This window comes from Mus musculus, chromosome 13 (assembly GCF_000001635.26).
Source record: "Mus musculus strain C57BL/6J chromosome 13, GRCm38.p6 C57BL/6J".
NCBI classification, from domain to species: domain Eukaryota; kingdom Metazoa; phylum Chordata; class Mammalia; order Rodentia; family Muridae; genus Mus; species Mus musculus.
In genome coordinates, this window is record NC_000079.6 from 108,273,520 (window position 1) to 108,288,216 (window position 14,697).

The window sequence follows — 14,697 nt, forward strand, 5'->3', positions numbered from 1 at the left end:
CTGACACAGTAATGCTTTGTGTTATGCCCTGAATTTGAAAGTCTAACTTTACTCTGGCACTGTGAACTTTTTCTGTTAGCACATTCTTTGAACAGCCCCCGCCCCCCCCCCCCACACCAACTCTTGTAGCCACCACGGGGCATGCGCAATGTGATGGTTCATTTCCTGCTGTTCTCACCTTTTTTTTTTCTTAAGCTTTGCTTTCTTGTCCTCAATAATTTTCAGATTAACTCTTCAAGATTTTCACCATTTGTTTTTCTTTGGTAATAAATTCTTAAGTTATTATTTTTTTTCCAAGTCCGCTTTTAGTTTGCCTAATCCCTTATCCAAACTGGGAGGATGTGCTGGAGAGCAATGTAGAACGAAATAATATCAGTCCTAAGAATTACGAACTTCTGGCTGACACATAATTCAAAATTTGATGATAAAAAATAATAATTTTAAAACTATTATTACACTTTATCAATAGCACTTCTTTCAAGAAATTCTGGCCAAAGTTTCCATTAATATGTTTGATTTTTTTTAACTTGCATAAAACTTCTTCTCACCTTCTTATTGGTTCTCTCATGGTTACATATCATACATATCTGGATTCATGCATGCTGGTTTGCCTTTGAGTTGTGTGCCCTGAAGTACCAGTCCCTCTCAGCACTTCTTAAATGCTGGGAGCAAATTATGAAATTGCTTGCTTTTTGCTCTTACGTTTGTAACACTCAGTAAATTATTGCATTTTTTTTCGAACTTTATTTTCTTTAAACTATTTCAGATCTTTTTTGTTCTGCGTAAGAAAAACAGCCAAGTGACTTTCCTTCATGTCTTCCATCATACGATCATGCCGTGGACCTGGTGGTTTGGAGTCAAATTTGCTGCAGGTAGGAAAGGGAGAGCTGGGGTCATGTGATCTAGAAATGATGACATTTCCACATGGTACAAATACAAATTCTGTTCTTTAGATGAATTTTTTCAAATCAGAGCCACTTTGGTTAAACTCCTGACTTTGAAACTACCACCTGAAACACAAGCAAAGGACTCTTAGTTAGACTCCCTTGTCCAGCTTTTCTGTCTTGAAGACTTTTGAGCAAGACTTTCTCTACATATTCTTTAGTTTTGTTTAGTGTCTATTGTTTCTCTACTGAGAGTTCTATTGCATGCTTTCAATTAAATAGGTAATAAACAAATAGATTTTGTTAACAAACTATCCAAAGCCTTGGATTCATAGGTTAACCTACTTAAGTCAGTGTTATTTCCAGTTCTCTTTGGTCTGCCTTCACATTCCCGATACCTGACACACCCTGCGTTAGTCCATTCTGTGTCACCTACAGACTACTAGAGGCTGGTTGTCTAATGAAGAAGAAACTTCTGCATAACTTAACTTACGGTTTTGGAGGCTGAAAGTTCAAGACTGGGCAGTGCCATTTGCCTGGCCTCTGGGCAGGTGTAGGAGTGTACTATGACATCGTAGCAGAAACAGGGAGCAGAAGGGGGAAAGAAAGGAAGAGAGAAACCAAAGGAACAGAGAAAGCAAACAGGGAGGCAGAGCAAGACACAAGAGACCCACGGGAAAATCCCCATTTAATAGCCTCTTACTAGGCTCCACCTCTTAAGGGGCCCACTACCACTATCAGTCCAGTTGCTTTGGAGACAAAGCTTTTAGCACATAGGTGAACATTTGAGGATAAACTACATCCAAGATGTGATGCACAACACCACAGCAACTTTAAAGATGAGATGGATCACAATTACACAACTTCCCAAAGGAGTCTGACAAAGGAGTCAACATTCACTTTTTCTTTTGTTTTGTTTTTTTGTTTGTTTGTTTGTTTGTTTTTAAGGACAAAGATAGTTTTAATCAAAAGCTTGACCACAAGCTTGTGTGAAATTTGGTTTTCTATTTCTGAACACCCAGAATTAGAAAAAGTAGGTAGTAATTTTGTTCATTCATAAGGTCTGAAGTAAACAAAGCCTTTGAGCATGTATTTCATACATGCATAGGTTAGCACACTTTGCTGTAGGAATCATTTATTCTTCTTTCTTAACGTCAGGAAGTCATAGGTAGCCACAGTACTTTAACCTTTATGGTTTTAACTGAGTTTCTTATTGTTTGTTTTCTCTCAAACGCATACTGGGTCACTCAGGTCTCCTAAGTGGAATGTGCTAATGTCTTACTTATGTTAATGAAAAACTGGAAAATGTTTCCACACTCCCCGCTAGGGTAGTTATGATTTCTGTGTGTTTAAAGGTATAAGGAAAATGATACTGAGAAGCCTCTGTATAGTCTTCCCCACCGAGTACTGTGACTGCCAATTACCAGACAAAATTGACTCCTTTGCTTTTATGATGCCAGGAAAGGTGTTCTCAAAGCCTTCAGTTCATATCTGCTTCTTCTATAACATCAGCATATACTTGGGCTTCCATATCTTCAATGAACCATAGATCAAAACCAAAAAAAGAAGAAAAACTGTCCCTGTACTGAGTCGTGTGTCAATATTTTCCCTGTGGTTTATCCCTTGAGCTTCTGTTACGTGCACATGGCTTCATGGTGTAAAATAGATGGGGTGATGTGCACAGGTGATATGCTTACAATGGACTATTTTCTATAAGGCGCATCAAATATCCACAGGTGCTAGTAGATCTGGCCATCACCAGCGAGTTTTGAAACCTCCTTTCCATGTTGTTCCTTGGAAGAATAGATTGGAAGGCAATGCTCCAAAATATACATAGATGATTTGAAGACACCAAAACCAACATGTTTACCTTGGTTTCTTTACTCTTCTCAGTGGTCTCTCATCTTTCTGTATTAAGTATGTAGTAATTCCACTATGGGAAACATACATTTTATTCAAAGAATGGAATTGAGTGGCTTCCCCACCTTTGTTTAAATCCTCTTGATGGTCGAGCTTCCATTTTAAAGCAAGTAATAATTTTAAGAAACGCAGATTCAAAGAAGAATCTACCTCAGGTTTGAAACACCCCATGGCTATGGGTATCAAACATTTTATTATAGTGTTTTTTACCCTTACTTTAATTCCAGTTTCCTTTTTAAAAATTGGTCAAGGTAAGAAAAGAATGTTTTGTGTCTCTGGTGTGTTCTGTGAGCTGGCAGGCCTGCTCTGTCTTAGGTGTGGGAATTCTACATGCCTACATGTCTTGCACTGCCTTTTTAACTGCAGGCCCAGCAACAGGATTTGTTTTCCAGAAGTGTGGTTTGGCAAGGGCTAAGTTCCTAGAACAGGCATGTCTATTTAAGTCATTCTTTGCCAATACTAGAGCCCAGATGATCTCTATTTAGTGCCTGGTTTCCTGTTGCTTCCTGTGCCTCCTTCTGGGGTAATAGCAACGTAGCTTTTTCTTTGAATGAGAGAAGAATATTTTCATATTAGGTTTTTCTATTAATTCTGTAAATATCCTTTTGAAGAAATGTAGAGAATTACCATAATTGCCCATGTGATGCTTTTCTTTTCTCCAAACCAAAAGATAATATATCAAAAGGTAGTGTTTGAAGGAAGTAATTGTAATTCATCCTGGCATGCTTTCTTTTCGGGTTCATTTTTGTAAAAAAAAAATTAATAATAATAAAAAAGCAGTGCTTCATTTGAAAAGCCTTCCAAAGAGTAAAGTAGAAAGCATTACTGGTTAAAATGTGTTGTTTTACAAACAAACTCACTACAGGAATATGTCAAAAAGCAACCGGTAGAGAAAATCAGCAAGCTAATTTCATTTGGCAGCTTCCTTTGCTCAGTGACTCGTTAACATAACCCTTCTAGCAACAGTCATGTTAATCCCTGGCCAGGATCCTTGGGTTAGTACTTTGAGAGCAGTCATTGTCGACCTTCCTAACGCTGGATCCTTTAATACAGATCCTCAGGTTGTGGTGGAATTCTTTTCATAAATAATTCATAAAATCATTTTTGTTGCTACCTCATAACTAATTTTGCTACTGTGACCATTACTATGAGTCATAATGTAAATGTCTGATATGCAGGATGGTCTTAGGCAACCCTTGTAAAAGGGTTGGTCACTCCCTTGGGGTTCCGACCCACAGGTTGAGAACCACTTATTTAAATGATGAGGGTAGCGTAGAGAAAATGGCGTCTTAGTGAACATGGCTCTGATACAGGCCGAGCTGCACTTCCTGTCTGCGTTCTCACTGGGCACAAGAGAACACACACAGTTGCCCCTTACCCTTACCCTTCCAGGAATCAGCCTAATTCTTAAGCTATTATAGAAATAGCCAGCTACTCAATTTTTTTGTTACCTTAGAAAGGATGTTCCCCCACTTTATAATTTATTCAGCTATCTTGCGGAGGGGGGGGGGAGTGGTGGTGGTGGAGACTAACCCAAGTATAAATAATAAAAGATGAAAGGGTGGTAATATGCTTCATTAATGGGGTTGCTTCTGAAATTTGTAATAATTAAGGGATTAACGGCAATTTGATTAAATAAAGTCTATGAAGTACAGGATAGCACGGGGCTTTGGCTGAGTAAGACCTAATTATTTAAAGTGTGTTCTTTGACGGGAATACTTTAGCAATTACAATATCTGGAAATATTCAGAATTACCACAATTATGAATAGTTATTTTAAAATAATGGCTCAGTTGGCAAAGCCGCTTGCCTCTAAGGCCAAGCCTGACAACCCAAGTTTGATTCCCAGAAACCCCATGATGGAAAGAGAGAAGCAACTGCTGACCTCCACGTGTGTGCTGGGGCATACAAGCACACACACACACACACACACACACTCGCATGCACACACAGCTCCCCACCCCACAACTGAATTTACATAAAGTAATTCATTCTGCTTTGCACCTGATTTGGGTGATTTCTGGAATCAAAGTGTTCTAGAATTAAGGAAATGGGTTTTGTTTTTTGTGGGGTTCATTTTGGTTTTGCAAAAAACCTTGAATCCCAGGTCAACCTTGCCTTGCATAATGCAGATTTCTCTAGGTTGAGCATCTCAGTCTTGCCTGAACCAAGACTGTTACAGCTGAAGGCAACTGAAATGACTTTTTTTTTTTTTAACATTCTCAAGTCTTGTGCTTCTCCTCCTAATTAAAGATGGAGAAATTAAAAGAGTAAACATAATCAAATGGAAGCAGGATGATGAAAAGATGGCTTAATATTCAATCACTCTTTATTTTGAAATCACAGTAATTGATTACAGCAGACGTAGCGTAGCTTCCTAATGAGTTCCAGTGCTCTCCTGACACAGTGTTTGCAGCACTAAAAATATCTAAAGCACGGGACTGAGAGTGTGAGAGAGAAATGTGATTCCACACAGTGATTATGTCAGTGGCTTTACTCATGAGAGCCCACACTGGAAGCAAACCAGCTGTCTTTCAACAGGAAAATGGATAAATATTGATGCATTTATATGGCGTAATGCTGAACAATAGGAAAGAGAGGAATTATTAGCGTATACGCCAACATGCAAAGAACTCAAAGACAATGTGTTGTATGAAAGGGAAGCAGGGATAACAGAGCTCATGCCATGTGGTCCCAGCTCTGTGAAATGTACTAACAGGCAAAATAAAGAGTCCACGATAGAACTTGGCTAAAGGTCACCTTGGAGGGATGTATTCATGCAGCAGTAGGAGGGGTCTTGGTGGTGCTGAGTATCTGTTATCCTGATTTTGGTGGTGGTTATGGTAGGTTTTAAGCATGGGAAACATCTTGATTTATACATTTAAGATTAATGTAATTTGTTCGCCTTATAAATGTTAACCTTGACTAAAAAAATACATCTTGATTGTTCATAAGCTACGTAGCATATTTAAGAGATTGATATAGTTCATTTAAACTCAAATCACAATCTCATTTTAAGGTTAAAGTATAAGAAATAATGACATGCTAATTTATTTTATAAGAGTTCTGATTTGCATTTTGCTAAACATTTAACTGAACTCCTGGTTTGAGGGCTGTTTCACAGAATTGATATTTCTTATGTATTTTAATTCTTCCTACTAAAATGAGAGAAAGGATGTTTCAAAATCTTAGGACAAATATGTGTGGTTTTAAGAGATGAGGAGCAGTTTTACAATAACTTCTTTTCTCTCAGGTGGTCTGGGAACATTCCATGCCTTTTTAAATACAGCTGTGCACGTGGTCATGTATTCTTACTATGGGTTATGTGCAATGGGACCAGCCTACCAGAAGTATTTATGGTGGAAAAAACATTTGACATCTTTGCAGCTTGTGAGTAACTGATTTTCTTTAAATATGAAACAAAACTGTAATCATGTGTTTGCTTTTTGTTTCTTTCTTTCTTTCTTTCTTTCTTTCTTTCTTTCTTTCTTTCTTTCTTTCTTTCTTTCTTTCTGTGAGTTAAGAGTTTAGAAGAATCCAGAATGGTCTGTTACACAACAGAATGCCTGTCGCCTGGAAGGGATGTTTTATTTGATGTTTGAACTTTATCGGGAGCTGTGTTAGCTAAAAATAAAATAGATTTGGTAGCTCAGATTCTCAAACGATTAAGCCAGCGTCTTCATCTTTCAATGATATCAGACATATATACAAAATATAAGTTGGTTGTAATCAGAATGATGTCAAAGTTATATGACCATATATAAAAAGCATACTAAGTACAAGGTTAGAAATTCCACACTCAGAATAGACATTGAAGGAAGGTAAAGTGGAAGGAAGTGAGAGTGTTTCTGTGTGCTTAGCTGGTTAGCCCTAACTTTGGTCAGTCTGTCTTTCTCCTCCTAAGTAAAGACTGTTGAAAGGACTACAGGTATATAATGCAAGGAAGTAATGTAAGACAGGTGGGCTATCCAGAGTGGATATTGCCCCCAGGTCAGCAATACCTGAAGAAGTGTAAGGCATTGAGTTTAGGCCAAGTCATACCTCCTAAGAATCCATTCTAAAAATATACGGCATGTAATTTTCCTACTGAGTGAAAACTGACCTGTTTTGGTTTTATTACCCTCTATTAGAATAATTCTACCATCTTCATATTTCCTGACTTGAAGTATATTGTAAATTGGGTGCCAGTGATATCAAGGAGAGAGTGGGACTAAGGCATAGCTAGGCTGCTGGGGAATCACCAAGTAACACTGGATGTAGCCCTATAAGAGGCCCTACCAGGTGAGAGACTGGTGCATTGGCCTCTAAGGACCCTCAGGGAAGACCAGAGGAGCTCCCGAGAGTTAGCTGTTGTATCTGCAATTGGCAACAGTCCCAATGACCAACCAAGAAGAAGCCGTGAAATGAATACTTTAATTCATATGTTTGCTTTCTTCTTACTTGGGAATACTGTGAAGTCATGGTTTTTATTCTCCATTGCTGCTTTCTCATTGTGCAGTAATATGTTCTTGTCTCAGAGAAATTAAAACTCCCGAGGAAGGAAAATCAACTGGGCTGAGGTGTGGCTTAGTGTAGGAGAGGTTTCTTAGTTCCGAGTACTATATAAATGAAAAATCAATCAATCAATCAATCAATGAAAATACCCATCTCTCTGGAGTAGTAGCTCTTCTTTTTGTTTTCACTCAGCTTCTCCTCTTATGCGTGTAGATGCATTTACATCTTCTACTGGCTTCATGTTACTGCATTCATAATCTTATTATACTAGTTTATTTTCATCTAACAAACGTTATGACATTTTAAATGAAGTGAGTCAGGTATACTTGTGCACACCAGCAGAGCCAGCCCTTGGGAAGCAGAGGCAGGAGGGTGGGGAGTTCAAGGTCACGCTCGCCTACATAACAAGAATGAAGCCAGCCAGTACCACATACCACTTTGTTTCAGAAAACAAAAGAATTTCAATAAAGTGGAAAGATGTGTGCATAAAGACGAAGGCTAGACATCTGTTTGCCACGTGTCTCCAGCACTCATGTGTGCAGAGAACTCTGCTTCACCTTTCCAAGGTTTCATTATTCTCTTGCAAAATGAAGGGAGTCGATGCCGCTGCCAGACAAGGCAGCCATGGGCATTTATCAGGCTATGGTAGTGAAGGTTGACGCTAACAGTAGTTATATTACATAATGTCAAAGATTCAATCATGGTTAGTTAGCTCATAGATACTGTTTCTTTATAAAGATTTTTCTAAAAGTTCCCCAACTAAGTTTAAATTAGGTATAAAAACCTATGAAGTGGGGGACGCAGCGAGATGGCTCAGGGTGGGTAAGGGTGTTTTCTACCAAACCTGATAACTTGAGTTTGATCCTTGAGACACATAGTGGAAGGATGGAACAACCCAGCCTGCACAGGCATGCAAAGGCTCATGTATAGCCCCCTCTCTACCAAAAAAAAAAAAAAAAAAAAAAAAAAAAAAAAAAAAAAAAAGCATCAAAGAAAGTACCCAAGAATGTCTAAACACTAACATAGAAAGTCTCCTTATTATGAGCATGCGGATTCTTCCAGCCCAGAGAGACTTTGAGCATCCTTGGGACGCCAACCAATGTCCTCCCTCTTTTTATGCCTTTTTGGACAGCTGGGCCTTCTTCCCCTGTCTTTTCCTTTCTTAGAGGTGAAATCTCACTGTACTGCCCAGCTGAACTCAAATCATGAGCTTAACTGATTCTGCTACCTCATCCTTTCAGGTAGCTGAGGTAGGTAACAGGTGTGTCTCACCATGCCCAACTCCTTCCCAGGACGGTTTGGATCTATGGTGATGAAGGACCCGTAGCAGATCTAAGGGCATGCTTTGGCTCCATCAAAACTAGAAAGGCTCTAATTTGGATGGTAGTGTCTTCTAAAATTTAAAATACTTCATTTCCGAGAACAGAATGTAACATTTAAGTAGGATCTGCTGGAGTGCAGTGTTAGCACTGAATATTGGTCCCAAACCCCCATCTAAATTTGACACCGTACCTAACCTGTTCTCACTCCTAGAGAGAACATATAGAAAGACACCCTGCTCTGCCTAGTAGTAATTTAGGTGTGACTGAAGAACTCATCAACCCGTGTTGGTCTTTTCATAGCTAATTTCTTTTTTATTCTTCCCATCTCTCAGGTCCAGTTTGTTCTTGTCACTATCCACATAGGCCAGATCTTCTTCATGGAGGACTGCAATTACCAGTACCCAGTTTTTCTGTATATCATCATGAGTTACGGATGCATCTTCCTGCTGCTCTTTCTCCACTTTTGGTACCGTGCTTACACCAAGGGTCAGAGGTTGCCCAAAACTCTAGAAAATGGAAATTGCAAAAGCAAGCGCCACTAAAATACAGACACAACCTGAATTTACAATGGAGACTGATATCTTGCCTTCCTTGACAATCAAGACATACTTGCCTATGCAGTGCATTTTGTATATTTTTCAAAACCAAGAGCTTGTATTTTTATGATAAGTTATTTGGGTTTCTGATCTCTGAGAGTCCAAAGCTCCCAGATAAGTCTTCTCAGTGGAAGAGCCTGGAACAGCCAGGAGGTTTCATGTTGCCTTTCAAACCAATCAGAGGTCTTAATACATCTTGCTACATCAAGAGGAGGGTATGAAGTAATGTAGTGCTCTCCTAGGAACCCCAGAAATGATGACAAATACTAGCTATTTTGAACATGGACAGAGGTCCACAGAGTACGATAGATTCCTCCTGCTTGATGTGGGAACCCCTGATGCTGGGTTCTGTCTGTCACTCATCCCTTATGTTCAGACAACATTACACTCGTTCTAGGGCTCAGTTCTGAAGTGCTAACACAAGTGAAGCCTAAGTGGATTCTTGATAAGCTCTCATTCTAAATTTGTTAATGGTAAGTTTGAATGGTCTTCTGGGTCATTGCCACAAGATCTGCCCATAAGACTTCCTCCCAACTCATGCACAAGCTGTTAGAGGCTGTGATGCTATGGTATCCGCACTGATGCCTTTGAGCCCAAGGTGGAGGTAACTTTATGTTGCAAACAAGATGATTTGTCTCAACGGTTAATGAACGCTTTGCTAATGACGATTCTACAATTAACTTCTGTGCATATCTGAAAAGAGGGATGTGTGAATAAAAAAAAAAAGAATAGACTGTTGGATTCAATGAGGAAAGGTATAATCTGTTGCAGTATAATAACACTCTCTGATATGTCCTGGTTTAAGGGATTGTTTTGCCAAAGTAAGTGTTGGTTAGATATTTAAGTGTTCATGTGATTGGCTTACCTCAGGTGCTTCTGAATCACATATTAATTTTTGAATATCTACTATGCAAACGGCTTATGAAGCAACCAGAGTTGAGTGGTGCCGAGTATCAGAGGCAAGATTTGGTTAACAAATAAACAAGGGGTGTTATGTCCTGAGAGATAAAGACACTGAATTATGATTGTGTGTGTGTGTGTGTGTGTGTGTGTGTGTGTGTGTGTGATTTCCATTTCTTCAGACCTATAAGCCATATTGTGAAGGGCTGAGATTCATGTGGCATTCCCTAACCCCCACCCCCTTTAAAAATGCCACTTTCTAGAATTTCCTTCTTCTTTCCGGTGAACCAGAACAACTTAGCAATACTTGGACGCTTGTGAAGATGTCAATATTATTTCCTTTTCCTCTTCGGAGAACTTTTCAAAATCAGTACACCTTGGTCATGGGCGCCACACAACGTTGCTCATTTTGCAATAAAGCCTGAGTCCTCATTGACCATAAACTATGAGTTTTGCCTGCCCTCTCCTGATCCATTACTCTGTCTCCACATTCATTCAGTTTATAAAGTTATTCGCCATTAAGTGGCCTTTAGTGATTCCACATGCTTACAATGAGAAGCGAGGATGATAGGCTTTTCATATTAAAAAAAAAAAATTTTAAAAAGGCCACAGACAAGCCGAGCTGCAGGGAACGGCTGTGCTAGTCTGTCGCTGTGAAGGTCTCAGGGATCCATGTTTTCCTACTTTGACTCTGTGTGTCCAGCCTGGGTTAAGATGGGATGGGATGGTAGACACTGGCACATACACAAGCAATCCCAAAGACTCAAACAGGGCAAAGACCCAACGGAATTGAAAATAGAGACTAAGACAGGAGGTTTTGATTTATTTCCTCTTCTTGCTCCATACCCTCTCCACCCCTCCTCTAAGTATTTAAAATGTCTGATGTGCCCACAGACTGAGAGCAACATTGTGACATACCACAGTCTTAACTATATGAATGAAGGAGGGAGGTGGAAGTTACATGGAAACAGATTAAGGTTGACAGTCAGTGTCCCCCAGGTAAGTGTTCCTGGAGCAGAGTGAGTGTCACTGGTTGTAGGGTTTGTGTAAGCAGTATTCGGTCAAGTGGAGTTTCTAATGGGGTTTACCTACTTTTCAGGACTTTATTGTCTTTAAATTTGCTTGCCTAATAAGCAAAAAGCCCAGCTATTAAGTATAGTTTATTATAAAAGTTCTGTGGGCCCTTGAGGTCCAATATATATGATATAAATACAAAATTTAAATTATCTGTAGGGTATTATGACTTTCTGTCTACATACTTAATGAGAATTCTAATTTGAGTATATACTGCATTGTTTCATAGTTTGGGAAATTATGAGATTGTATCCCTCGGCTATCTCTTATTTCTGTTTACTTTTTAATGACTGTGGAAGTTTTGAGAAGTTGGACTTGCTCTCTTTGCTATAATAAATCTGTGGCATCATATGGACATGTGTGTGTGTGTGTGTGTGTGTGTGTGTGTGTGTGTGTGCGCGCGTGCGTCTCATTTTGGAATCTAGCTGCTTTGATTTGCCCATGTGAGTGATTCTAAATCTGAATATTCTCTTAGTCAAAGCACTTGGCATACTTGCTGTCATGTGCTTGCTGTCTTCAGAGAGAGTATTGTGCTGGATGAGAGTGGTTCAAAATGCCCACTGGAATTGCCTGTATCTTATCACCCCGCAGATGGATGTTCAAACAGCACAGCATAGGTACAACAGGAGGCCATGTCCTGCCATTCACAAATTCAAAAAACTATTATGAAGGCATTTGAAGGCGAGTATGTATTATGTAAAATGTGTAAAATCCAAAATGGATAGTAGGTTAGTAGACCAGATGTCTGCAAATAACACGGGGCTCAAGAGATGGCTCAGTGGTTAAGAGACCTTATCGTTTTGGCAGAGGACCTGGGTTTGGTTCTTACTTGACAACTCACAACTGTCTGTAACTCTAGTTCCAAAGGATCCAACATTTACTCCTGGCCTCCACAGGCATCAGGCACACCCACTGTGCTCACACAAACACACAAACGAACACTTATAACCTAAATAAATAAGAACTTAAAAAAATAATTTTGTCATGTCTAACTGAAATAACAGTTTCTAGGTACCGATCACCTACGTTTGTTAAAACAACTGATGGCTGAATGCCGGGGAAGTTGGGGATGGTGACTGAGGCTGGTGCAGTCTGAACCCACTGATCTTCTCAATACCGATCAAAGTGAGATGCCCAAGTGCTCTTTTCTTTTTTTAACATGCTATTGGATTATGAAATCTCTTTGCCCCAGTTTGTGTTTTGAATTGAATCTAAATTTCTATTTCTTTTTTTGTTTGTTTGTTTGTTTTGTTTTGTTTTTCGGTTTTTCGAGACAGGGTTTCTCTGTATAGTCCTGGTTGTCTTGGAACTCACTTTGTAGACCAGGCTGGCCTTGAACTCAGAAGTCTGCCTGCCTCTGCCTCCCGAGTGCTGGGATTAAAGGCGTGCGCCACCACACCTGGCTTAAATTTCTGTTTCTAAATCAGTAATGATAATAATAATAATTCTGTTGATATAGGAAGATATTTAAAGAGACAAAGTAGATCAAATCAGCCATATACAAGGTAGTAAATTATAGGAGTTTCATCAGACAAGTGGCCCAATTTATTCACCAAAAGTGACCTTAAAGGGACAAAAAGTCAAAAATGGGAGAGGGGGCTATGAATTCCAGTGGCAGAGAACATGCCCAGCATGGCCTAGCCTCCATCCCCTGCATCACCACAAGGAAACTGAAGTAAAGACATGGAAGAAAGTCTAGTAACTTGAGACCTAAAATTCAACAATCCAGTATTTGGATATAAATTTAAACAAACCAATTATAAGAGGATTTTAAAATAATTACACATGGCATAAATATTAGATGATACTAAGAAACTAATACTGGATATTATCTCTGTACTGCAGCCAGACTTTTGAAAAGTTCTAATCCATGAAGATATACGTGTATGCCCGTGTGTGTTGTGTATAATTGACAGTTGTCTGGCTGTGACCTTTTAATATAATTCTCCATGTTGTGGTGACCCCCAAACATAAAATTATTTTTGTTGTACTTCATAACTGTAATTTTGCTGCTGTTATTAATCTTCATGTAACTATCTGATCTACAGCCCCTGTGAAAGGGGCTGAGACCCACAGATTGAGAAACATCTGCTCTAGGTGAACAGTTTATCCATAAGAAAACAGTCAAATGTAAAGAATGAAGCCTTAAGATCAATAAATATACACGTGTCTGTGCATTAGTTGCTATTGAAAGAAGGCTTGGACTGACAGCATGGCTCAGCAGGTCAAAGGGCTTGCTGCCAAATGTGACAGCCTAAGTTCCATTCCCCAGGACCTCTACATGGTGGAAAGAGAAAACTGACTCCAGAAAGTTGTCCTCTGACCTCCGCACACACACTCCATAGTACACATGTGCAGTCCTCCCAAATAAATAAATAAATGCATTTTTAAAGTTTAAAATTCTCTTGTCACTATTTTCTCTTACATTTAAAACACATTATTCGGAATGAGAAGGAGAATTGGTGACAAATGTTAACTCTAGGTTCTATTGACACTTCTCTCTGCCGTTGTATATATTTGAAAGTTCCCAGCTTTTAGCAAGCATTGTGTATGTTTTACCGTTATGATTTTGATTCCAGGTAGACATCAGAGACATAGTTGATGTGATTACTCACCATTGACACCAGTGTCTGTCTGTCTGTCTGTCCCTCTCTCTCTTTTCTCTCTCTTTCTCTCCTCTCTCATATATACATATATCATGCATCTATATCTATATATAATTTATAGTACATATATAATGTATATCTCTATATACACATATGATTCATATATGTTATATATGCACATTACGTTTGCTTACACATTTCTTTTCAAACATTTTTATATTAAAACAATATATATGTGTGTATATGTATGTATGCATGTATATGTATGTGTATATGATATGTCACAGGGTTTCATATAGCCCAGGCTGTCCTTGAAATCACTATGCAACCAAGGATGACACTTGATCCTCCTGCCTCCATCTCCTGAGCCCTGAGATTACAAACAGGCACCACTGCACCTATTTTATGGCTGCACGTTAGGCCAACATTCTGTCAACAGATCCATATCCCAAGTCTCTGACAAACTTTAAACTGCTCTTATGTAGACCCTGATCTCAAAAGGTTTTTAGAAGGCCTACATAAATAGTAAATAAAACCAAGGCAGGCTACATGTTGCCAAGTTAAAAGTTTGTTGCAAAAATATGAGACCTTTCCCTAAGCTGACATTTTGCTACAACAGTAGTGTTGAGTTGGGCTTGGTGGTGCATATTGGGGGTGGGGGTGGGGCTGATGCAAAAGTATCACAAGTTCCAAGACCGCATAGCAACATTGTGTCAAAAGAGAGGAAAGGGGAGGGAGAGGAAGGGAGAAAGAGAGAAGGAATCTGATCTGAGAAATGACCCTTCAGAGGGATCCTGGGGCTCCCTCCCTGCTGCTGTTTAGCTACTTCCTTCTTTCAGGAAGCAGCCCCGTATAACAGCAAGTGGTTATCATATACTGTTCTACAGCATGGCACTATGTA

At 39.2% G+C, this 14,697-nt stretch overlaps 1 protein-coding gene across 2 annotated transcripts in view; it reads left to right on the plus strand.

The window, feature by feature from the left end:
* The window catches only part of Elovl7 (ELOVL family member 7, elongation of long chain fatty acids (yeast)), a 72,784-nt gene extending 59,194 nt beyond the window's left edge, over positions 1 to 13,590 (plus strand). The window contains exons 6-8 of one of the 2 annotated variants that reach the window (XM_006517778.3): positions 767 to 872; positions 6,058 to 6,194; positions 8,953 to 13,383. In XM_006517778.3, coding sequence (XP_006517841.1) covers positions 767 to 872; positions 6,058 to 6,194; positions 8,953 to 9,162 — 453 coding nt within the window. In that variant the 3' untranslated portion in view covers positions 9,163 to 13,383. Of the gene's footprint in view, positions 1 to 766; positions 873 to 6,057; positions 6,195 to 8,952 lie in introns of both variants that reach the window. The other variant, NM_029001.5, reaches the window with a different exon arrangement.
* Positions 13,591 to 14,697: the final 1,107 nt, after the last annotated feature.